Source organism: Lonchura striata, chromosome 4, assembly GCF_050655825.1.
Source record: "Lonchura striata isolate lonStrDom1 chromosome 4, ASM5065582v1, whole genome shotgun sequence".
Classification (NCBI taxonomy): domain Eukaryota; kingdom Metazoa; phylum Chordata; class Aves; order Passeriformes; family Estrildidae; genus Lonchura; species Lonchura striata.
The window spans coordinates 69,775,804-69,798,516 of record NC_140706.1 but is presented as its reverse complement, the minus strand read 5'-3'; the positions used below and the strand labels follow the sequence as shown (position 1 = coordinate 69,798,516).

The 22,713-nt window shown below is 40.5% G+C and overlaps 2 protein-coding genes across 20 annotated transcripts in view; one reads left to right on the top strand and one right to left on the bottom strand.

Annotated features, from left to right (window-relative positions):
* The window catches only part of ANK2 (ankyrin 2), a 275,878-nt gene that overhangs the window by 224,678 nt on the left and 28,487 nt on the right, over nt 1-22,713 (top strand). For 12 of the 14 annotated variants that reach the window (XM_085579383.1, XM_085579389.1, XM_085579388.1 and 9 more), the window contains 11 exons: nt 2,407-2,509; nt 3,115-3,218; nt 6,581-6,622; nt 7,512-7,547; nt 13,354-13,578; nt 14,945-15,043; nt 16,252-16,406; nt 17,188-17,399; nt 18,215-18,419; nt 19,090-19,186; nt 21,403-21,631. In XM_085579383.1, the coding sequence (XP_085435509.1) occupies nt 2,407-2,509; nt 3,115-3,218; nt 6,581-6,622; nt 7,512-7,547; nt 13,354-13,578; nt 14,945-15,043; nt 16,252-16,406; nt 17,188-17,399; nt 18,215-18,419; nt 19,090-19,186; nt 21,403-21,631 (1,507 nt within the window). The remainder of the gene's footprint in view (nt 1-2,406; nt 2,510-3,114; nt 3,219-6,580; nt 6,623-7,511; nt 7,548-13,353; nt 13,579-14,944; nt 15,044-16,251; nt 16,407-17,187; nt 17,400-18,214; nt 18,420-19,089; nt 19,187-21,402; nt 21,632-22,713) is intronic. The other 2 variants (XM_085579381.1, XM_085579390.1) reach the window with 2 other exon arrangements.
* The window catches only part of CAMK2D (calcium/calmodulin dependent protein kinase II delta), a 172,507-nt gene continuing 164,869 nt past the window's right edge, over nt 15,076-22,713 (bottom strand). For all 6 annotated transcript variants that reach the window (XM_085579399.1, XM_085579402.1, XM_085579401.1 and 3 more), the window contains one exon: nt 15,076-17,510. In XM_085579399.1, coding sequence (XP_085435525.1) covers nt 17,429-17,510 — 82 coding nt within the window. In that variant the 3' untranslated portion in view covers nt 15,076-17,428. The remainder of the gene's footprint in view (nt 17,511-22,713) is intronic.

Below are 22,713 nucleotides of genomic sequence, written 5' to 3'. Positions count from 1 at the left end.
TTTTCTCATATGAAAGAACATATGTAAATATACACTTACATGTAAAAAAGAGATATGCTCAACCAGGCTAGAGCTCGTTGGGTCTCTGTCTAAGCTGGGAAGTGAGTGCACTGCAAGTCCCTGAGTCAAGCAGAGTAGAAACTTGGCATGGGGATGCTGGTCCTACTTTGTGGACACCACCAGGGCCCTACTGGGGGCTTAGAGGTGGGTGGTATGTGCCTGTGCACACAGGCAAGACACACTCTTAGGCTCAGGAGTGTTGCAGCATTCCTGGTTCCACAGTGCTGTTGGCTCCACAGCCCTTCAGACTTCAGATATATCAACCGCATTTAAGAAGAATCTGCATTTAGGTGTTGGTTTTGTGTCTGATTTAGGTAGGCTTTTTTATGTTTCCTAGAATTCTTGAGTACTTATGGCAATAATAAACAGTAATTCCTGTGCTCAGCCTGTAAAGGGACTGTAATTTCAATCAGTACCTTTACTCCTAAGTCTGAGCAGCACAAACCTTTTAACTCCTGGTTTGTTCTTCATTGGGCTAGTCCAAGGCACAGATGGGGCAGTGCCATCTGAGCTCTACTTTTGAAATTGAGTGTAGCAGAGAATTTATATATAATATATTATACCAGAATATGCAATTATATTAAAGCTACCTACAGACCTCAGTCATGAATGTGCCCATCCTGCCCGCAGATAAAGCCCAGCTCTCTCTTGTATTTATTAGAGCTTATGTACAGGTGAATAGCACTGGGGGGCTACTCATAGTGGTGGTAGTAGCAGTGAGGATGGATAGGATCACCACAGGGATAAGCAGAAAATGCCGTTCAGGCTTCTCTTTATTCAGTATCTACCCAGGATGTGGTGTTAGCTGAATAGCAGAACCTGCAACTTGGATGGTGACTCACGAGCATTGCATGGCTCAGCAGAGTGGTTCTGGAAGCATCAAATATGGAAATGAACACAGGATAATGGTGGCAAATGGGGTCTGCTGCTGAGGCTGGTTTCTCAACCAAAGCAAAAATGTTCAATTTTGCTTTGCCTTTTCTCAAGGCTTTATGAAGGCTGTCTTCCAGTTTTGTACAATCTACCTGGGATGCTGAACAGGCCACTAGTATAAGCTAATGATCAACAGCTGTGATTATTCTTCAATGTCATATATTTCTAATAAAAATAAGATAACCATTTGCTTCTATAAATGGATCAAAAATTACTGAGTGCTTTTTTAACTATTGTTAAAAAAGGCTGGGGTCTGAATCAGATGATATGCACTATAAGCATTTGAAACTCATATCTGTAATGAACCCGTGACTTTTATTGCTAACTGCTGAAAATGAATTAGTCCTTGAAACTCTATGCATCTGGATAAATGGCCTATTGTTCTGATCCAGCATGTTAGTCATTATGAGCACTACTCATGGATGTGTAAGCCAGGAACACAAAACCGCTTCCTTCGGTTAGAGGTGCGATATTTCTCAAGGTCTACATCAACATCACACGCACAACATCTGAAGGTGGATGATCTGGTTTTAAAAATCACTGTTGTCATACTGCATCTAGCGAACATAAAAAGGACAAAACTCATGCTATTTGGTAGCAGAAACCCCATTTACCTCAGTATGTCCTTCTGTGGTGTTGTATTTGTCTATTTTTTTTTGGTTTTGTTTTTTGCTGGTGTATACTATGGCTACATTCTGAGCCAGTGCTTGGAAGCAGCTTATTTACTGCCTTGCACCTCTCATTGCTACAGCAACCAGTGCTCTGTAGAGCTGTGTGTACTTACAGCGAGATCGGTGCTGACACGGGGGCTGTCTCCCTGCAGATGCTGCTGGGATTCAGAGGAAGGTTCTGTTTTACACAGGAGCTTGTGGCTGGCCACACTTCACCTTGCTGTGTGTACCTTCCAGGGGACAATGCCAGGCTTACTGCTTTTACAGTTTAAGGGGAGAGAGTAGGTCCCAACAAAGCTTCAGAAAACGTCATTCCAGCTTTTTTTCAGGATGGTAGCATCCTGGTTTTCTGTAGTTGTTTGCTTGTGTGATGGAGCAGAGAAGTTCTCCAAAGAGCCTTAACAGAAATTAATGCTTTTTGTTATGAGGAAACCATCATGCCACAAAGCCAAATCTAAAGTATCTGTGAGTATAAAATAAACTGTCATCTAGATTAATCTCTAGGTTCTGCATTTGGAATCAAATAGGTTAGTGCAAAGGCTTTGCGGCCCATGGTCAGACAGGTGGCACAACAGAGGTGTTTAAAGCTGTGTTTCCCCTGACTGAGCTCTGCTGCCCCTGGAAGCTGCATGGTGTTGCTAATAGCACGCTTTTCTCATTCTCCCACTCGATCTGTCATGACACCTTTGCAACATCCTGTGTGCTGCTGATGCATTGCTCTGGCATCCTACCAACCTCCCAGCCTGCGGTCCTTCAGTTCCGACAGGTCCCACACGCTGAGCCACGCGTCCTACCTGCGCGACAGCGCCATGATCGACGACACCGTGGTCATCCCCAGCCAGCAGGTGAGCAAACCTCTCAAAGCCCCTTCTTGGCTACAGAGATCAGGAAACAGGCAAAGGCTGCACTGCAAGTTGTTCTGGTGAGATGGTGTGGTGCACGCTGCTTGGTTCGTTTGAGTACAAATCTATTTTCTAGGCATATTTAATGGCATACTGTGCTGTGCAGTATTGAAGTCTATTCCAAAATAAATGGATAAGCTGTGTGAATGTAGCACAAGGATTGTGTTCTTAATGTTCTCCGTTTCAACTGATATGTGAATGTTGCTAATAGACATCGTGCTACACATTCAGGGGATGTAATGAACTCACAGGCATTGTCCTAAGATACTGTCTTGAAACATGCTTGTAGTTAAAAAAAAAAAAAGAGATTTAGGAAATGCCTTCTTGGTGAAATCACAGCATTCTTTCACTGAGACCACTAACATAGGATTACTTTAGGGAAATACTAAGTGCTACAATAAGGGTTTCTAGTATCTTAATGCTATTAGTACACCTTTGTTTTAAAAGAAAATGTTTAAATGCTTTAGGCACTACTATGCAAAATGCATTTTTTTTTTGTTCATTAATGGATTTCATTGTAGTAAAATGGGGTTATTTTGCTTCCCAAGGTAACAACTCTGGCCAAAGAAGCTGAAAGGAATTCATATCGCTTAAGCTTGGGCCCTGAAATCTTGGACAATGTGGCTCTTTCTTCCAGTCCTATTCATTCAGGGTGAGTACATCAATTCGCATTACACTGCAAAATGAGAAGCAGAGTACCTGCAGTGACACGAGCTTCAACTAATGCTTAACTAGGAGCTGTATGTTAATTCATTGCCTCCTGGAGCTGCCAATAAATTGTTATGATCTTTTAAGCTCTGACAACCACGCAAGTCTGAGTACCAAGACTATTCACTGAAATCACTGCAAGTCAGTGGGCCTTCAGTCAAGTTCAAGGGGAATGAATGTGATAAATGACACATACACACAGACATTTGTGTGCATTTAATGGAGAAATAATGCCTTTCAGAGTTAATAATAATTGACATCAAGTACTTAATCACTCCAGATGGTCAACACTTACTGTGCTGGTGGAGTAGTTGAGGCGAGCACCAGCTCCAGTTTTGCCTTCTAAATTATATGAATAGACAAGCAACCTAAACATCATGAGCTTTGCACATATTTGACCACTGTCTTCATGTACAACTGACTCTTTGTAAGCATTTACATTTAGGCAGACTCAATGTCATGGCATAAGGCAGGTCAAAATGCAGGCCCAGCCAAAATCATATTTACAAACGTTATCCTGGCTGGCCTTAAAATCTGTGACTGCATTTTAAGGCATTTCAGTCTTCACACTGAATTCTACATTTGTGTCCTGCCGTCAGATTGGATGGGGAATGTGCCAATGAATTCAGAAGAAACTGTAGTAATTAAAAAGCATTTCCTCTCTGTGGGCTGTGAACACAGCATGATTGGGCAGCACAGGGGAAAGGTTATTTTTGTCAGTCTTGAATGAGTTTGCTACTATCTTACAGTCTGTGTTTTTAAAAACCAGCACTGGAGTCCCATGTGGAATGACAGCCAGTCCTGATCTAGAGGAGGCACAATATTGCCAGATTGACTCACATGACATAGATGAGAATATTGTTTGTTAGCTGATTGTAGGATAGTTGATTGTGACCAGCACTGTTTGGATTTACTTCTCATGAGCTCCAAAACTAACAAATGAAATGAAAATACTTAATATGTGAAGTGTGTGTCTGTTTATATATATTCTGGTATGAAAGCTTTAAAATGGCTTTGGTGCTTTATTCTAACCCTAGAGAGTTTACAGGTTTTTCCAAAGGATGTATTAATTTTCCCTTTCTGAAAGGTAGGTCTTTCTTGTGATTGCAGAGGATTAACTAAATACTTTCTGGAAGAGTGGCATGTATTTCTTGAATGTGCAATTATTTTATTGTCTTCTTTTTAAAAAAAGAGTGGTATTCCCACCTTTTGAGATGACCAGGGTGTTAGTGGTAGGATGAAATATGTGTTTTTAACAGGAGCAACACTCTCTGCAGCCTTACATGTAATAGTGAATTTTAACACAACACAAATTGTTTTCTTCCTATATATACACACTAACCTGACACTAAATATTGTAATAAGGAAACCTTTAATAACATTTTCTCATCATTTGAAAAATACTTCATTTTTATCTTGTTTAGATTGGTCTGAGTCATAAACTATTGGGGTGCATCTGTTAGAAAAGTTCATTGACTACTAGAGTTTTGCTTCTAAGACCTTATTTTAAAAGTGAAACATTTGTAGAAGTTCATGATTATTGCACTCACTCTGCTGGAACAACAAATGTATTTGTGATTCATAGCCCTTTTGTCAGCCACACTCCCCTCCACGTACAGACACACACTGTTAGTGGGTTCTTCTGAAGCAGCAGCAGGGCTGACATTTAGGGCATGCAGTGAAGTAGTAGTTACTTACCGTGAAAGGAAACTCATAGAATTTTGAAAGAAATCCTAGATAAACACTGTCAGTGGTCCTATGTCAGGGTGTGGCCTTGGTTCTGCCCAAGACTCTGAAAATGTGTTGAATTCAGATGGCATTTTTGAGAAATAACACACCAGCAAAGTATTGGATGGTAATTTTTTTTGTCACAGATGTAATAAGTTTGAATTCTGTACAATCTGAGGAGAGACCTGTACCACTCCAGTGGTGAACCTCAAACTGCTGCAGGGTTCTTACTGATCTCCCATTGTAGGGAAGTGCTCCTGTGGATCACAGTGTAACACCCCCAGGCAAAGGGATAAATTCATAGAGAGCTCATAGAGTTCTCTCCATGTGGCGTTCCACAGGCACGTATTTCAGCCTTTGCCTAACTAACCAAATCTTCTTTCACATTTGAAATTTCAGAAGGGAAAAGTATTTAACCATCCATTTACATTTTGAATATAACTGTTCCTTCAATATGTTGATAATTTCATCAGGAAGGAAATAAAATTTAGTCCTTTGGTCTGAGTCTTTGGCAACCATTTTGAAACCACAAAAATATTTCTCTCCTAAGAGCTAGTGTTCTTGTGGGGCTCAAAATCTCAACATAAAGGTCTCCTGGTCATTTTACACAGCTGAGAGTTTCCAGATAGTTTCCTACTTTGGCTGAAGAAAAAAGTATGAATTCCTGAACTTAAACTCCCCTTCAAGCAAATCAGATTTTTTCTTCTCATGAAACTACTTGATCTTACATGTTGAGCAAAGTTAAGGATCTCCGAGTATGCCAAAAAGTTTGTGTGCTGAACATCCAATAAGATAGAGTTGTATGACTTTACTGCTGATGTTAGGGGATATATTTATAATTTCCTGTTGTAATGTAAGAGACAGAATTAGTGCCTACATAAATGCAAATATGTTTCACGGTTTTAGTCTCATACCACACCTATTGTGGAAGAATAAGTGTATTTTTATTAAGCTTGAAGGCAAAAAAATCACTGAACTGAAAAATTTGCAGCATTTAGACACTGCTTGGCAGTACCATATTTTTATCTCCCGTAAGAATATTCATGAATGGTGAAGATAAGAGTGACTGTAAGATTTTAAAAGTATTAATGGTGTGCAAAGCTAAGTTGTTCTCTTAGCTGTGTTCTGGTGATGTGGTGAAATTAGTTGTATGTAGATTATATTTCTAAGAATTTTCCTGACAGCTGTGTAAAGTCACAGTAGATCAGAGAGCAAATCTGACGTGTTGTCAGGATCATGGCACTGTGAGGAAGGAGCTTTGGGTGCATGCTTTGATATTAACTTGGTATTGTGTTCTAGAGCAAATATGCAGCAGCTCTGCAGATTTTCCAACTCTGACTCACAGTAAAGATCCTGTTTGATGAAAGATCCTGATTTCTTTTATATAATTTGCTGAAAAAAATCCCTGTTTGACTAACGGATGGTCAGAGTGTGTCATTACTTATATCTTGAAATAAATTACATGGTTGGGATACTATTAGTGAGTTTACCTTGCTGAAAGTCATTGTTTCCATCAATGAAAAGATGAGGGATTGAGCAGCTCGTACTGTGACAAATAATATGAATTATCATTCTTAGCTGCATGTCTGCAAAAAAGGAGGCTGGATCCTTGCTAACAAGGTAAACAAAATATATTTCAAGTGTTGTACTTTGACTCCATAATACATTTTTCCCAATGTGAGATTGATTTCCTGGAAATCGTTATGGAAACAGGACCTGGCAGCCACCAGCTGATAGTCATTTCTTAAATCTGAAAGTCTAAATGATTTCAAATTATTCTGCAGCTTTATGGCCTTTGTTCAGAAAGCTACAATGAGGAAAAAGAGTGAGTGTGTTTCATTAATAGCAAAGCATGTTGATGGAAGAAAATGGCAATGGAGATCCATGAAATAAAAAGGGAAGCTGGAAAACTAATTGTCCGTGTGACACTAAGTGATTGCTGAGAGCCTAAACCGGTCAAAATGAGAGTTTGAAATTTGTAATTTTGTAGAACAAAAGGAGGACAAGAAACATGTTGAAATGGAAGGAAGTGGAGGACAATGTATTGATAGAGGATTTTAAGAAAAGAAAAACATGATTATTGTGCTATCAGGAATGCTGGCTGGAATTACCTTAGGTACCTTAGCCTTTGGTATCACACAGCCCACATTTTAGATGTGGACACCTAAGCCAAGCAGCATTTCCCCTTATCTACTTTTGAGAGTTTTACTTGGAATCCAGCTGTGCATTTTAGGTGTCTGGCTTCCAGTGTGAGAATGTCCATAGAGAAACCAGATCCCTCCAGTTTCACTGCTCTACTGGTAGTGGCCACTTGGAACTGAGGCTGTTTACATAGGCTTATTTTCCATACTCACTTCAACCTTCCCACATGTGAGGAATATGCATATGTATGTATATGTTTGTGTGTTTGCTTTAGAAATCTGTTTCATTTTCCCAGTATTTCATTTAACTCATTCTTTTTTTCCCCTTTCTGTTCCTTTTTGATGTTAAACCATCTATTCTATTGCAGATGCTCTTCTCCATGTCTTGATCTTGACAACAGCAGGTGAACTTCTGCATAATTTCTTTCTTTAATACATTGCACTTCTCACCCACCCTATTTATCCTCCCCTCTTACCTCACTTCAGGATGCTGTAGTGTTTTGATAGTGCCCATTAGCCAAGAGAAAAAAAAAAATCTAACCCACAGTAATAGTTACATATGGCACAACTTCTCTTATACAGTAAGTGTCCACTTTCTCCCATCTGCTTTAGCATCTATAACAAAAGAATTCTGGAACTGTTAATAAGCCCACTGCAAAAAGTCTTAACAAAGATCCTTATACCATCCTAGCTTGTTTTAACCATTGATGTATTTAACCATACCTTTTCTTTGTTGCTGGCATAGTTTAATATTAATATTTAAAGAAGTAGTCCCCCCCACAGCTATTTCAACACAAACTGCTGTAATTATTGTATTAGTAAGTGGGTCTTTTATCTCACTTGTCTGTATAAAGAATATTGCAGAGCCACTCTCTAAGCTACATTTTCCAGATTGTGTCACTGTACTTGAACTAGCAGAATAACAGCTCAGCCTTAGAATATCTTAGTTTTCATGCCATGCCTGCTTTTGTGTGATGGTCAATCAGTGCTTGAAGCACTGGTACATTACATTCTGCACAGAACACCTGAAGCTGAACCATCCCAAAGATTATCTTCCCTTGGCAAAATAAGTGTTTGTTGGCACAGTACCTGTTCACCTCCTTCAGCCTAACCCTAGAAAGGTGAAAATTAAATATCAAGCTCTGCAAAATTATAAAGTGGCTAATTAAACACCCAAACTACAGACTCATCTTTGTAGGCCAGAATTTCTCAGCAGTTGACTAATGCAGTGAAGAGAATGTTGTCGGAAGTTAATATTGTAGCAGTTTCCTGTGTTAGGATCATGTTTTTTGTCCTCCTGGAATGTGAATTTTGCCTTGTTTTTGGATGGCATAGTTACGGCCTGCTGGAAAGCACTCTAAGGTAGTTGAATGACTTTGCTGTTGACTTCAGTGGGAGCTGGATCAAGGCCTTTTTTCTGAGTTTAGCCTCTCTCCAGTTTCCTTCTCCCACTGAACAACTTTCTGATGGCTGAAGCACCCTGATTGTTTGTTTCTGCTTCTTCACACTGCGACTAACACTGAATGCTGCTATCTCCTTGTTTCCCAGTTTCTTTTATAAATTGACATAATGTGTGCTGAGAAGTTTTTGACTGTGTCTACACCCGGTGTGCTCTGGTTGGAGCTTTGTTCCCTGCTATCTGCTGAGCGCATGTGTGCCTGCCCAGCTGCTTGGGGAGAGCAACTGTACCCGAGCCCAGCGTATGGAAGTGGTGGTGGAGACTTTGTCTAGTTTGGTTCTGTGTGTTCCAAGAACTGTTGCCTGTCCTAGAAAGGCCCCTCACCTGCTGGGTTTGCATGGCTCTGCAGAATGAGTGCCCCCACGCGTGCGGTCGTGGCCGCCTGGAACTCTGCGAAGCTCTTGACAAAACAGGGACTCCTCACAAAGCACACAGGTGGCTTCCTTCACTCTCCCCAGCACTGACACATCCAGTTTCCAGTGTCTTTGTTCATCCTGCTGTTATCTTTCACATGAGGATAGATACAGAATAAACCCAAGCTAATTCTATATTATTAATATCAGCAAAGGGAATAACTCAGGCTCAGAACTAAAATATAAATATTTTTTGCCCCTTCTATCCAATGCATATATTTAGTCTGTGTTTTGATCAAGTAGAAATCCTGAGACCTGCTTGCTCTGCTTTCTGTAGGAGGTGTGGAAACAGCCTGAAGGAGTAAAGGGCCTTTTGTTTGTGTACTTGACCACAAGGCCACTACAGCCAGTGTTACTCAATATGTCTTTCATATGGCAAGCATATAGTTCTTAATTGCTCTAAAATTGTAGGGGATGAAATGGCCTCTCTAATTTATTAAGATTGCTAAATTGAGAAAGAATGGATGATGCTTCAGCTGACTGCTGTGTTTTTAACTAAAGCATGTATAGACTCCCCTGTGGTCTGTAACTGATTCCTATAAGAGGAATCTATAAGATAATTGCTTTTGTACTTCATATTTTCTTCAGAAAAATAATTTTGATTTCCTCTTCATTCTCTTTAAAAGAGAGAAGGCAATGATTTCCCCAACCCTGATTTGTTTCCCCAGTCTGGCTTTTATATTGTACTACCACCTTGCCAAAGCTCAGGAAATCTCAGTATTGACCCAATTTTCAGGACTGCCAGGGTCACGTGTTTGTGTCATGCTTCATTTCTAACAGAGCCTTTAAAACTGAAAATGAAGATTACTCAAAGGCTGTCTTAGTACCGAGAAAGACGCAGCCTTAACCTGCAATCTGCTTTGACTTTGAGTCATCACTTAATTGAATTTTAAGTTAAAGTTCATTTAATCCCATTTATTAACTGGGTTTTTCTTTCTTTTTTCCCCTCTCTTGAACTCTTCCCCACCATCTGTGTTTCTCTTTAATGATCCCTCTCCCCTTCGTTCTCTGTACGTAGGTGGCTGATAGTGCTGTAGTAGTGCTCCATTCAGCTGGAACATGGAGTAAGGTCTGAGTTTGCTGCTTAGCTTCAGGGAATATATGGAATGTTAGGATTATTCATGTGCTAGTGTTATGCATTAGTTTCTTTTTGGCCATGGGAATTTAGCATGATAAGGTATCACTTCTCAGAGTGATGGCTTCATCTGCCTTTTATCCCTGCTAGTGTTTTTTTGTTGAGTGCAGTCTCTTCCTCTCTCAATCTCGTCACTTAACAACACTTGGTAACAGAGGTGGAAGAGAAAAAATAATATGGGTGTGCGTGGGCAACAAAATAATTAGTTTGAATTTTAAATTTGCTCTACATTAGTCATACAAATTTTTCACTTTCCTAAATGCACACTTCAGAAGCATGTTTTATGTCATGCATTAGTTTTGTATGAATTATTTGTATATTGATAGACACACTCCTCCAAAAAGGGAAAGCTTTTCCAGTCCTGGACCAGTAATGGCCCCATCCAGATGCCCTATTATGTAGCAAATAGGCAGAATAAGAGACTGCTGTGATTCAGAAAAGGCTTTCCTATGAATTATTTGCTTCACTCTCTTGCATAGCCAAAATTAAGTGAAATGTGCTGATTAAGAAAAAAATGGATTAAAAGAAATTGGATTAAATGAGTGGATGAAAAAATAAATGTAGCAAAAAGGTGGGAAAGAAGCAAAGTGATAGTAGAAAAGGATGTATTTTTACATTCTGTTTGCAAACCCTGTGTTGGTGTTCTGTCTTCCCAGGATTATGGTACAGACCTAAAGCTCAGAAATTTTCCCCTTGAGTTACTTTCCTTTGTGCTTATATTCATGCTAGTTCTACAGAATCTCTTTTCCAGCAATTCCATAGTATTCTATAGCTGGGTTAGGGAACTGGCTCCTCCATAGTTAACGTGATAATTGGCACTAATCTTTCTGTGCTGTCTGAATAACAACCTTAGAGCTTCTTTATGACAGAAACAGCTGTTTTTACAGATAATAATAATATCCATGTCCCACTGAGACTTACCTCTGCCTATTTTTCCACTCCTTACTGGTTGTTCCAGTGAGAGAGGGCTGAAGTGAGATAGACTTTGTGATAGATCTGCTGACCCACTAGGCACATTTAGTAAACTCAAACTGAAAGAAGTTGCAACCATACCAAAAAAAGAACCCACAGGGGTCAGAAGGGAGATTACTTGGTTTGGATCCTCACCTTTGGTGTGTCTGTGTTCTAGCAGTGAACAGCAGGTTTGGCATTGCTGAGGCAAATAGGGAGATAAGCTAAGGAGATCTTGGGACAGCAGGTGACCCAGCACTAATATTTTCATGATGGACAGCCAAAAAAAGGTGTTAAAGCATGCAATCCAGAGTATTATGTCAATAATGAAAATAACTGAATCCTAATACTGTGTTCATGACAGCTCGCTCAATGAGAAATGTGAATGCTTTAATTCAGTCAGCGCTCTCATTAGCTTCTGGGAGTTCTGGGGGAGTGTTTGTGTTGCTCTTAGCAGTGGCTTTAAAATGAGAAACTCTTCTTCCAGCAGTGCCATTGACTGCCTGAAACACATTTGTTGTGCTGGTGACTTGGACACATGCTCTGAAACATCATGCAGAACTGTTTTGATAACACTGCTTCATGTACTTCAGGGGCAATTGCAGCGCAAGCCAAGAGCATTAGTGCAACAATCAAGCATTTAATGTCTCTCAAGCTCTTCTTTCATCTGTGCTCTAATATGTACAAATAATGTATTTTGTGAAGGAAGCTCCCATTTTTCTCAAAAAATCCCCAGACAATGGAAGCTGTAAAATGTTTTCATTTTCTTTTTTTCCCCCTTGTTAAAACCACAGAAACACCAACCTCTAAGGAATGAGCTAATGGTTGTACAACCCAGAGTTTTACCCTAAGCAAAGCCTAGAGGTATCTGAATGGCAGTAGACTAGGAGCCTGCATGTGTGAGACAGACTGGCATCCGTGGTGCATGGTGTGCTTCCGACTGGCGCTTGTGGCTCCTTCCCATCGTCCATCTCTGACCTGCACGGTGTGTCGAGTGTTGTGTTTTTACAGCATGTGGAATTCTTGTCGCTGTGTGGACAATGAATGGATGCAATGTTTGTTGCACAGAACGGTCAAGGGGGCAGTGGAAAAAATCCCTGTATTTGTTACTCCTGTTATAAGGGCTTTTCTCTATTGCAGGTCCTTCAGTAGCATTTCTGCGACTCCCCATTGTGCTGGTTCTATATTAGTGGCTAGAAGTAGGCCTGACACTGTTCTGTCTCATCTACTCTTATTTCCACTTCCAGCAACCTGACATTACCATCCCACATCAGGCATGATCCTGTAATCAAACAGTGAAAAAAAAAAAATTGGGAGTAGCTCTACACCTTTCCCAAGAATGTCCCCAGTCTATCAAAATCTACCTGTTGGTAAATGTGGAACTACAAAAAATTCAGCACAAAAGAAATTCCAAACAAAATGAAATGTTTTTCTCCCTTTTAAATAAAGAGGAATAAATTATTTAACCTTGCGCTAGAAGTAAGCTTCCTGTAGATGGCTTTCTGTATCTCTTAAGTTTTCCCACTGTATTGCTGTGCAAGGTAACACAGAAAACCTGAAATTCATAAATAAACCTTTTATATAGTGATTCTAGCTCTTCTCATCTGACCAAACCCCAAATTTGCCTTCAAACCATAACAGCATTCTGGGGTTTTTTATATAAATAGGTGATAACCCCGCTGATGGAGTATGAATTTTATTAATGTATTCCAGAATTAATCTTGATTTTTTTAAAATATCCAAACCCATTTTTCTAAAAAATTATAGTTTATCAAATAACTAGAAAATTATATTGAGAATCTAAAAAAAAGCCCTAAAAAACCCTAAAAAACCTTGGCCATCCAATCAGAATTGGCTTTATATTTTTGAATCATAAATTTTCAATAACCCGTATTTGCTCGTGAAGTATTTAAAGAGTGCCAACTTTAAATAAAGCTGCTTGCAGGTACAGACCAGTGCTATTTGCACTTTGCAGTAGGTACACGTGTTCACATTTACTGGTGTCTGCTGGTATTTTACCAATAGCAGCCCTATGACATAAGATTTTCTGTGAAGAACTGTCGGGTAGTAGTTGCCAGTTTAATTAATAGTGAACTCAGCATGATTTGGTGCTTCACGTGGGAGAAAGGCTTTTTCTCATTGTACCTCTTGGTCAAGAGCTCTATTTACATACGTCGTATGTACGTATGTGGAACGTAAGCGAGGGACTCGGTGGTGTGCTCTGGATCTCACTGTCTGCCCTGATTTTGCAGCTTCCTGGTGAGTTTCATGGTGGACGCTCGCGGCGGTGCCATGCGGGGCTGCCGGCACAACGGGCTGCGCATCATCATCCCGCCGCGCAAGTGCACGGCGCCGACGCGCGTGACGTGCCGCCTGGTGAAGCGCCACAGGCTGGCCACCATGCCGCCCATGGTGGAGGGAGAAGGGCTGGCCAGCCGCCTCATCGAAGTGGGACCCTCTGGGGCTCAGTTCCTTGGGTAAGGGGGGCCGCGTGGCCCGAAGGGAAACCTTCAGCCTCTTTCTGTGTTTGCGTTGCACTGAAATGGTTCCTTTGGCAAACTTGGATTGGAAAGGATCTCTGTGGCGCGTGGCAACAAACAGAGCGGTCCTGTGAAACGCGGAGCAGCTGTTAGGGAGAGATGTGCAAAGCTTTTACACCTTTGTGTTCAACACGGCTGTTTCAAACATCGGCACTATGGTTCATGTGCTTTCCTTGGATATAATTGTTGCTCAGTGTTGTGATATTACAATGGGAAAAGACTTTTACGGCCAAAAAAGGCAGCTCGTGCTATATTTTAAAAAATTAATAGAACTGTGCTGATGTAACCTACAAATGTGAAGCCTACTACCTACACAACGCAAGGTACAGGAGCTTATTTTAGAGTCTTGTGTCATGGTATTGGTAATTTGGACTATCAGGGAAGCACAGTGCTGTTAATTTTTCTGGGGTTGAAATTGCTAAATTAAATAGTAGGACAACTCTGGATTTTCTTGGCCATTTCTTTTTTCCTATCCTGCAAAGCCCGTAGAAAGATTGGATTTGTGTCTGCTCTGAGCACATTTTAGCAATATTCCACTGAAATTTTGTTTTACCAGCTATTCTCCCTATCAACTGTGACATCCAGAAGTGGATGACTGAAGGAACTCCTTCTAATGCAGTAAAGAAACTTCATCCAGAAACTGTCAAAAAAGTGGCTGGAAACACCAATAGTTTAAATCTATTTGGAAACAACTCAGTTGCTTTAAAATCCATTTATTACAGGCAGTCATCAGAGTCACCATCTTTGTTATTGCTACCACTTATTCTTTTCACATCTTGGTCATTTCTAAAAAGAAGGAGAAAAATCTAAAGAGCAGAAGAAATACTGTGCTGTCACATTCAGTCTTCCCATTATCTTTGTCACACACAAATGGATTTTAAGTATGTCTCCCATTTTTAAAATGGTTTTCCTATCTGATGAGTGTCTCCCCTGCAAGACAGGCATACAGTGTAGTTTATTCATTCTCAGATCTTTGTGCCCTTCCTGGATGTGTTTTCCAAGGTATTGTGCTGGCAGTGAGATCAGAAAATTGCTGTACTGTTTGCAGGGGTGCATTCTAAAGTCCAGATTCTGCTCCCATTGAGTACATGGCCAAAACCCCCATGAGAAAGAAAAGATCCTAAATTAACAAATCTGATTTTCTGATTTGGGTCACCAAATTGTCATGGCTAGGACGGAACCTTATTCAGTGTACAGCCTAATTCCACTCTGTGGACCAGACAGTGGCACTAGCGTTCTGGCACAAAAAATACATAAAGTTTATTTATGTTCTTTTTTTCACTGCTGCTTTGGATGTACTCAGTAAACTTCATCTGCCTACGGCTCCTCCCCCACTTAATGAGGGAGAAAGCTTGGTCAGCCGAATCCTTCAGCTGGGGCCTCCTGGGACCAAATTCCTTGGGTAGGAGAGACTTGAAACAAATTGATGGATGCTGACCTCCCCATTCTTCTCCTCCTTCTGCAATATGATTTTTTTATGTCATTATGCCCATGATATTGTCCCTTTCTATCATTTGAAATTTTGTACACTTAACCCTTAGTGGACCATTTTTCAACCTTTGTGGTTTGTGGTTTTGTTTTGGTGGTATGTTTGTATCTTTTTCTTCAAGTACTGTGGCCTTCATTTTTGTTTTGGCATGAAATCTTCCTAGTTCTGTGCTTGATGTCTGTAGCAAAGCAACCTGGATTGGGACCACAAAAAAATAAAAAGAATCTACTGTAAATTTTAAACTGTTTTTTTTGTATCAAGGACTGATCAATCAATAAGATATATGTTGGATACCACCAGTGTGATAGAACACGTGGCATTTACTACATACCTGGTAATCTGTGTGAGTCCTCTAATTAGAGAAGTGTATCTGCAAATACCTTTATATCTTCTCTCTTATTTCTAAGAGTATGTATGTATATGTATATCTCAATACAGATATATTATATGTACACATATGTGTTGTATATGTGTGTGTATATATATATGAGTGCATATGCTGGTGCAGACGTTGACTTGCAAGGCAACAAGGCAAATTCTTATCTCTTATACTCCAGTAGTGACCCAGACAATCTCCCCAGACTTCCTGTATCTCTCCCAGGGTGTAAATCAGAAATAAATTCATTGGAATATATAGAATTACGAAGTGAAATCGACACAGGACACAATCGCCTCCAGATTGCAATGAAATTATTCTGATTTGCACTAGTATAAGTGAGATGAGAATTTGTCCCACTATTCCTATACATTACAGTAGATTCTCTTTGAAATGAAGTTGCACAGGTTAACCCAGACAGTAGTGACAAATAAAATGAGCATGAGCTTTTGATGGATTTGCAAAAACAATCACCAAATTTCCAGATAAGCACTATTATCTTACCAAATCTCATTCACACTGTGGAAAGAGGTGAATGCACTTTTTCATCTGTCCTTCAGCACTTACTGGGTCCCTGTAACACTCTAGTCTGTGTTAGTGACCTACTAGTTTAGGATTGTGCCAAAGCATTCCAGCCAAATAGGTAGAATTCCAGGTCACTTTGTAGCAGACTGAATAGAGTTGCTGTTAATCCTGTTTCTTCCTCTCTCCCGTGTGCATTTAATGCGCTGTGTTGCTGTGCCAGGCCCGTGATTGTGGAGATTCCCCATTTTGCTGCCCTGCGTGGGAAGGAGAGAGAGCTGGTGATTCTGCGCAGCGAGAATGGGGACAGCTGGAAGGAGCATTTCTGTGAATACACTGAGGATGAACTGAATGAAATCCTGAATGGGATGGATGAAGGTATCTAGTGGCACTTGGTTTCTTATCCTGCTCCTGTGTTCCTTCTGTACCATGAGCGTAGCAGCTTTTACCATGGTGCTCACTTCCTTTGCATGGGCTCTTCAAGCAGTGGGACAGGATGTCTCCCTTCATGAAGCTGACTCTTAGACTTGTGTTTTCTCCTGTTCCTTTTCATGGTGTTAAACAAAAAGCTTCCATAGCAAACATCTTTCCAAAACAAGACAATTATCATACTGATCCTTTTGGAGCAGCTCCGTGTGTGGGAGGAAATGTCAGTCATCGGTACTCTTGCTTTCAGAGAGAACAGAATGGCCTTGGGCTGTCTAGGAGCTGCAGAAGTTGTTATTAATTTGTTTTGGTGGTTTTTTTTTTCAAAAAACCTCACAAATCCCAAAGTAAACAAGACAACTCACAGCATTAAAATGGAATCCATATTTTGATAGTGTTTTGAAGTTTTGTTTTCTTGATGCTCGTTCAGGACATTGTAAATAGGTGAGAGAGAAAGGGCTGGAACCAATCCCTTTGCTTGTTTGGCTGCTGATTTTGGAAGTGTTGTCAGAGTGTTCTGTTTGCTGCCTTCAGTCCACAGCTTAATCTATTTGTTCTTTCTTGATTACTCTGGTTTAACTTAACATGGGTGTGTTTCCTTTTCCCATTATTTCTAGACAAAGGGCTTTGTGTAAGTTGAGCAAAACTGTGAAAAGCTTGAGAGCATTTTGAAGGTGGCTGTACTGTTTCTATAAAACTCTGGTCTTCTGACCATCCCCTCTTCTGCCCTCAGTACTTGACACTCCAGAGGAGCTTGAGAAGAAGCGGATCTGCCGCATCATCACCCGGGATTTCCCTCAGTACTTCGCCGTGGTGTCCCGGATCAAACAGGACAGTAACCTCATCGGGCCCGAGGGAGGGGTGCTGAGCAGCACTGTGGTCCCACAGGTGCAGGCAGTCTTCCCAGAAGGGGCACTCACCAAGAGAATTCGTGTTGGCCTCCAGGTACAGTGAAGCATTCACAGAGTTTTGGTTTACTTTTGGTGACAATTCACTTTTTTTGAATGGAGAACCAGCATATTCAGCTTGTCGTGTTGTATGTTGTCTGCAGCACTTCTAGTAAAAGTAATGAAAGAAAAGAATTCATGCAAAAGTCAAAGCAAGTGGTAAAGCTTTGGGTTTTCCAGTTAGTTCAGAGTCTTGTCTATTAACTGTAGAACTTTGGGAAGAAATTTTGGTGATGATGCTGATATTAGCGTAGGTCATAGAATTTCCTAAATACTACTTATGAAAGGCATCAGAGAATTACAAAGTCCTGCAATAATTAAACGTGCTACTGTTATTAAATGTATATATTTTCAGTGGGAATGAACCAGTGTAACAATTCACTTCCCACAGAGAGGGAAGTCTTTCCTCTGTCTCCATCCTGTCCTGCTGCTGAATGCATCCATGATTTACCTTGTCCAGGGAATTGCTTGTTTAAATCTACTGAGATTTGCTGAATAGCACCATAAAACAGCCAGAGTTTGTTCTCAGGAGAAAAAAGCAACCAGGTTATCATTTGCTACTGGTTAAGTGAATTTAGGTTAATGCTGTCAAAATCTAATAAGCAACAAGCAAGGGAATAGGAAGAAGAGGCAGGCATGGGAAAGTTAAAAGAATGAGGTCTCCCCTTCTCACCAGCAGTCATGGGATTTTTATGGAAAATGGTGCTATTTGAAAAGTGAAGGGGTCTGTGGACAATATACTGACCCAGTTCTTTACACATCATTAAACTGTTTTCAAGTAACTGCTCTGTTATTTCCTGTTTTTTTGGAAAGGCTCAACCTATGCACACTGAACTTACAAAGAAGATTTTAGGCAACAAGGCTACCTTCAGTCCCATAGTCACACTGGAGCCCAGGAGAAGGAAATTCCATAAGCCCATCACGATGACGATTCCGGTGCCCAAGGCCTCCAGCGATGGGCTCATGAATGGATATGGAGGTGACACGCCCACTCTAAGGTTACTATGCAGCATAACAGGTAAAGTGCCAATCTTGGAGCTCTCCGTGTGCTTCCTGAAACTGTCAGTCCCCAGGGGATGGAAGGGCTGAACTGATTACACTCAGGGGAAGCTGGATGGTTCTGGGACAAGAAGCTGTGAGAATAAGCTGCTTTCCAAACAATTCCTTTATACCAGAAATAATAGTTGTTGTTTGCACTAACAAGAGATGTGTAATATAATCACAGATTTGGGGTTTGGTGTTTTTTTTGCATTTTCCTTACAGTTTGTTTCTTGAGAACCAGCATACTTCTGCCTGGCAGAGTAAATGTAGTACAGATGTACTGTTGCAGTATACTTAGGAGAAAAATACTGGCGTTAAACACTTGACTTGCCATGGCTCCAAAGTGAGTGGCATCTCCTTCAGTCTCCCTTAAGAGAGAGAAATGAGCTGCAAGTGTTTCATTTAATTAATTATTTAATCCTGTGCTAGAGGGCTTATCACTTAAAAATCATTTGGCTACTTGGTATTTTCAGGGTAAGCCCATCCAGTCCTACTAGCATTAGTAGAATAATGTGGACCCAAGGAGAAGGTATATCTCAGATTATTACTTGTTTCACAGCAATTAAAAACTGCAAAGACTTTTTAGAAGCAAAAAAGTTGAAGACTTGCTTGGTTTTGATTTTATTTTTAAACCTCTGCCATTTCAGGAGGAACCACCCCTGCCCAATGGGAAGATATCACTGGGACAACACCACTGACATTTGTTAATGAATGTGTTTCCTTCACGACAAATGTGTCTGCCAGGTACATACACAACCAAACAGGACTTGTACAGGAATGCTCTCAAATACGTGCCTTTGTTTAACCAACATTTCTGTTAAATTATTTTAGTTTGGAGAGTAGAATGAAGAGAGATATTAATTATTATTTAAATTTCCATGGAAACAGAAATCCCTTATTTGGGTACCTCACTATATGTCTTGTAAGAGATATTACATCTGGAATATCCAAAACTGATATGTCAGGCAGAAAGGTGTGCCAAGCTGGGGTCTAGAAGCATCTCTTCTATACATCTGTTCTTGTGATGAGATTTAACTGCTCTCCTACTGAAAACAGATTTTCATTTTTAAAAAAGAGTAATACATATGAATGTATGTATGTATTTTAATTTGTGTCCATGAGGCATATGACAGAAATGCCCCAAAATCTCCTCCTCTGTAACAGGAGATGCAATCTGTGACCTGTAAAGTATTTCATCTAGGCTGTGTACTTCGGCAAACAGTTAAAAAAATGATGGATAACTTGCCCATGAAATTCAGTGCAAATATTCATTGTCTGGGGCAGTTATTGCTGTTTATTAGGTTTGTTATTTATTGAAATAGCTTATTTTGTGTTAAAAAGAGATCAGGTCTTGCAGACAACCTCCAGTTTAACATTAGGTGAAATACAGTATTAGTTTTTGATCCTTTCTCAGTTCAGAAAGGGCTGTTTTCCTGCTGCTGCTTTGCTGATGCACGTTTCTGTTTGGTGTAATTGAACACTCCACTGTAGCAGCAGTGGCCACGAGAGGGGGATCTTACAGTGCATTCAGCTCAGTGCTGCTGCTGCAGAGGTCTGTGCAAAGGCAGGAATTAAAGCTAATTCAAGAACCACATGTGCACACTAGACACAGAGTTTGAGAGGTCCAAATCCCTAAAACTGTCAAGTCCCCAGCACCAGGGGACTACACATGATAGCCAGAATGAGTGTGACACTTTATGGTCCTACAATTCGTATTTGTAGTAGATCTTTCTTAGTCCTGATAACTCCATGAAAATTGGTTACTAGTGTAAATGTTCTGTGATACACACAGGCTCCCATGTAGAGATTTTAATGGGTTCTGCCTCTTCCTTTTAATCTAAATGAATGTTCAGCGATCTACTTTGCTCCAAACATGATTGGAAATGCTGGTACAGTTTAAAAAGGGGATTTTTCTTCTAATTTCTGGCTCTTTGCTATTCACAGTAATTTTTTTATGTCTAGTTAAGCATTAATGATGGACAACAATTTTACCATTCATAAAACGAATTCTGTCCAAAATGAGCTTGGGAAAGAGATATACTTGCCATGTGAGTTGCACTGCAGACTTGGAGGCACAGTGTTTGTTTTCCATTTCCTGAGCTGCAGCTTTTAAAATACTTAATATCTGTTGGGGCTTTTTAGCCCCTGGTATTTGACAGCAAATCACTGAGGCATCTGTTGGCTTCTCAGAGGATGTGGCCTCTCCAGTTGTAGTCCAGCACAGCACAATTCTCCCACGCAGGAAAAGGAAAGGAGCAGCGTGCAGACCCTTTCTGTAGCACACATGTTTTCACTCTTGCAAATGTCAGCAGCCTGGGGTTTTGAGCATTTAGAACGTCTGCTAAGCATTCTAAAGATGAGAGCAGCATGGAATTTGCTGTTATTCAGCTGCAAATGAGTAAGTGCAGAGCAGTCGCACTCCAAAAGTGTGCTTTGGGGTTATAATGCCATGTAATCCACCGTGAGGAATAACACCCCTATAGATCAGAGCAGCTTTTGAGCTGCCTCTGACCTCTCCTGACTTCTGCCTTCATCCGCCAGCTGGGAAACTTGAGCTTTCCACCCACACAGTGGATTTTATTGAAAAGAAATGGCATCACCTCCAGAGAAACTCAAGTGGTAACTGGGAAAGAAGGCAGGATGTGTTATTCCTTGGAAAATGCTTGGTGACTAAATTCACATAGGAATAATTCCTGATTTTGCATGCAGCTTTGCACAGTGGACAAAGTCGTTTACGTTCACCTAAAGACCTCAGGTGTTGCTGTTGTAAGGAATTGACTGCTGTTTCCTTTAAGTTGAGTGAGAGACAAAAACCAAAAGTGACTATTCCATTTCTACTCCTCTGACTTGTTACCTCCCATTGCTCTGCTAATGCTAATGCTGCCAGGATGGAGAAACACAGAACTTCCTTTCTTAAATCCTTCTCTGCTGATGGCACAACTCTTCATTTTCTTTTACAGATTTTGGTTGATAGACTGTCGTCAGACACAAGAATCTGTTACTTTTGCTTCCCAAGTGTACAGAGAAATTATCTGTGTTCCCTACATGGCCAAATTTGTGGTGTTTGCCAAATCTCATGATCCCATTGAAGCACGGTTAAGATGTTTCTGCATGACGGATGACAAGGTGGATAAAACTCTAGAACAACAAGAAAACTTTGCTGAAGTTGCCAGAAGCAGGGACGTAGAGGTACTGTACAAGACTTTAGGTTTTCTTCATTTTCTAGCATCTGTTTTTAAACTAGTATTTTCTGCCTTCTACCTACAAGGACTGAAAAATAATCTCTCAACAAGTACTGTCACAATGCAGTATCAGCAGCCATGATAAGATGGAAACTTGGACTTCGGTCAGGTGTAAGGAAAAAGTAGTGAGGAAACCCTGTTCCCAGAGGGCAATGGACAAACTCAGCCCACAGGGCAAAAGGGAGAGGGTCGGAGCCAAAAATGATGCCTAAATCCTGACTTCCAGCAGCCCCATAAATGCACAGCACTGTGCATCTACAGAAAGGCAGCTGACAGGAGTCACAGTTTGTCAGCACATTCACATACCAAGAAGTCAAAGTAGCAGGTTTGATTAATATTCTACTTTACAAAAATAAAATTGCATTAAATATGTTGCTGAGAAGGCAAAAGCTTTCCTATGTGGAATTCAGCAAACTGCCTGCTAAATGCAGTTTTTCTGGCTCTGTCAGCTTCCTCAGAAGGGATGACAAATTGAAGGTGCTTTAACTTACATGGCACATTCTGCTTAGTTCAGGCTCTTCTCCATGAGAATCCCACCTTTAAAAGAATTGTCCTCACTATTCCTGAAGCTCTGACAGGCATCTCTTGTGCAGAGCAGCAAGATAAAATATGGGCTTATCAAACTGAATGGCAAGGTTGAATTTCTGGAAAGTAAGGATGACCCACGAATGGATTTGCACTTTGAAAGGAACATTTCCCAAACTGCTGATCTTATATTCAAACATGTGGAGGGGCTATAACAGCAGCAATCTGAAGATACAAGCTGGGCCATTACAGAGAGATTTCAGAGGGATATTTACCTGAGGCCTGCCTTTCAAAAGCTCTCAGGCCTCTACAGGTCCACCTGAAATAAATAGACTCAGTAGCCACACACTCCAAGTTCTGATGGCTGAAGAGAATATTTCTTTGACTGTGGTGATGAGGCCAGGTTAACAAAGTATGCTAAAATTGGAGTCAGTCAAAAATCCAAATGAAAATCTAGGTTTAAAAGTTTTCCCCAGATTTTTGTTATTTAAAGTATTGCACTAT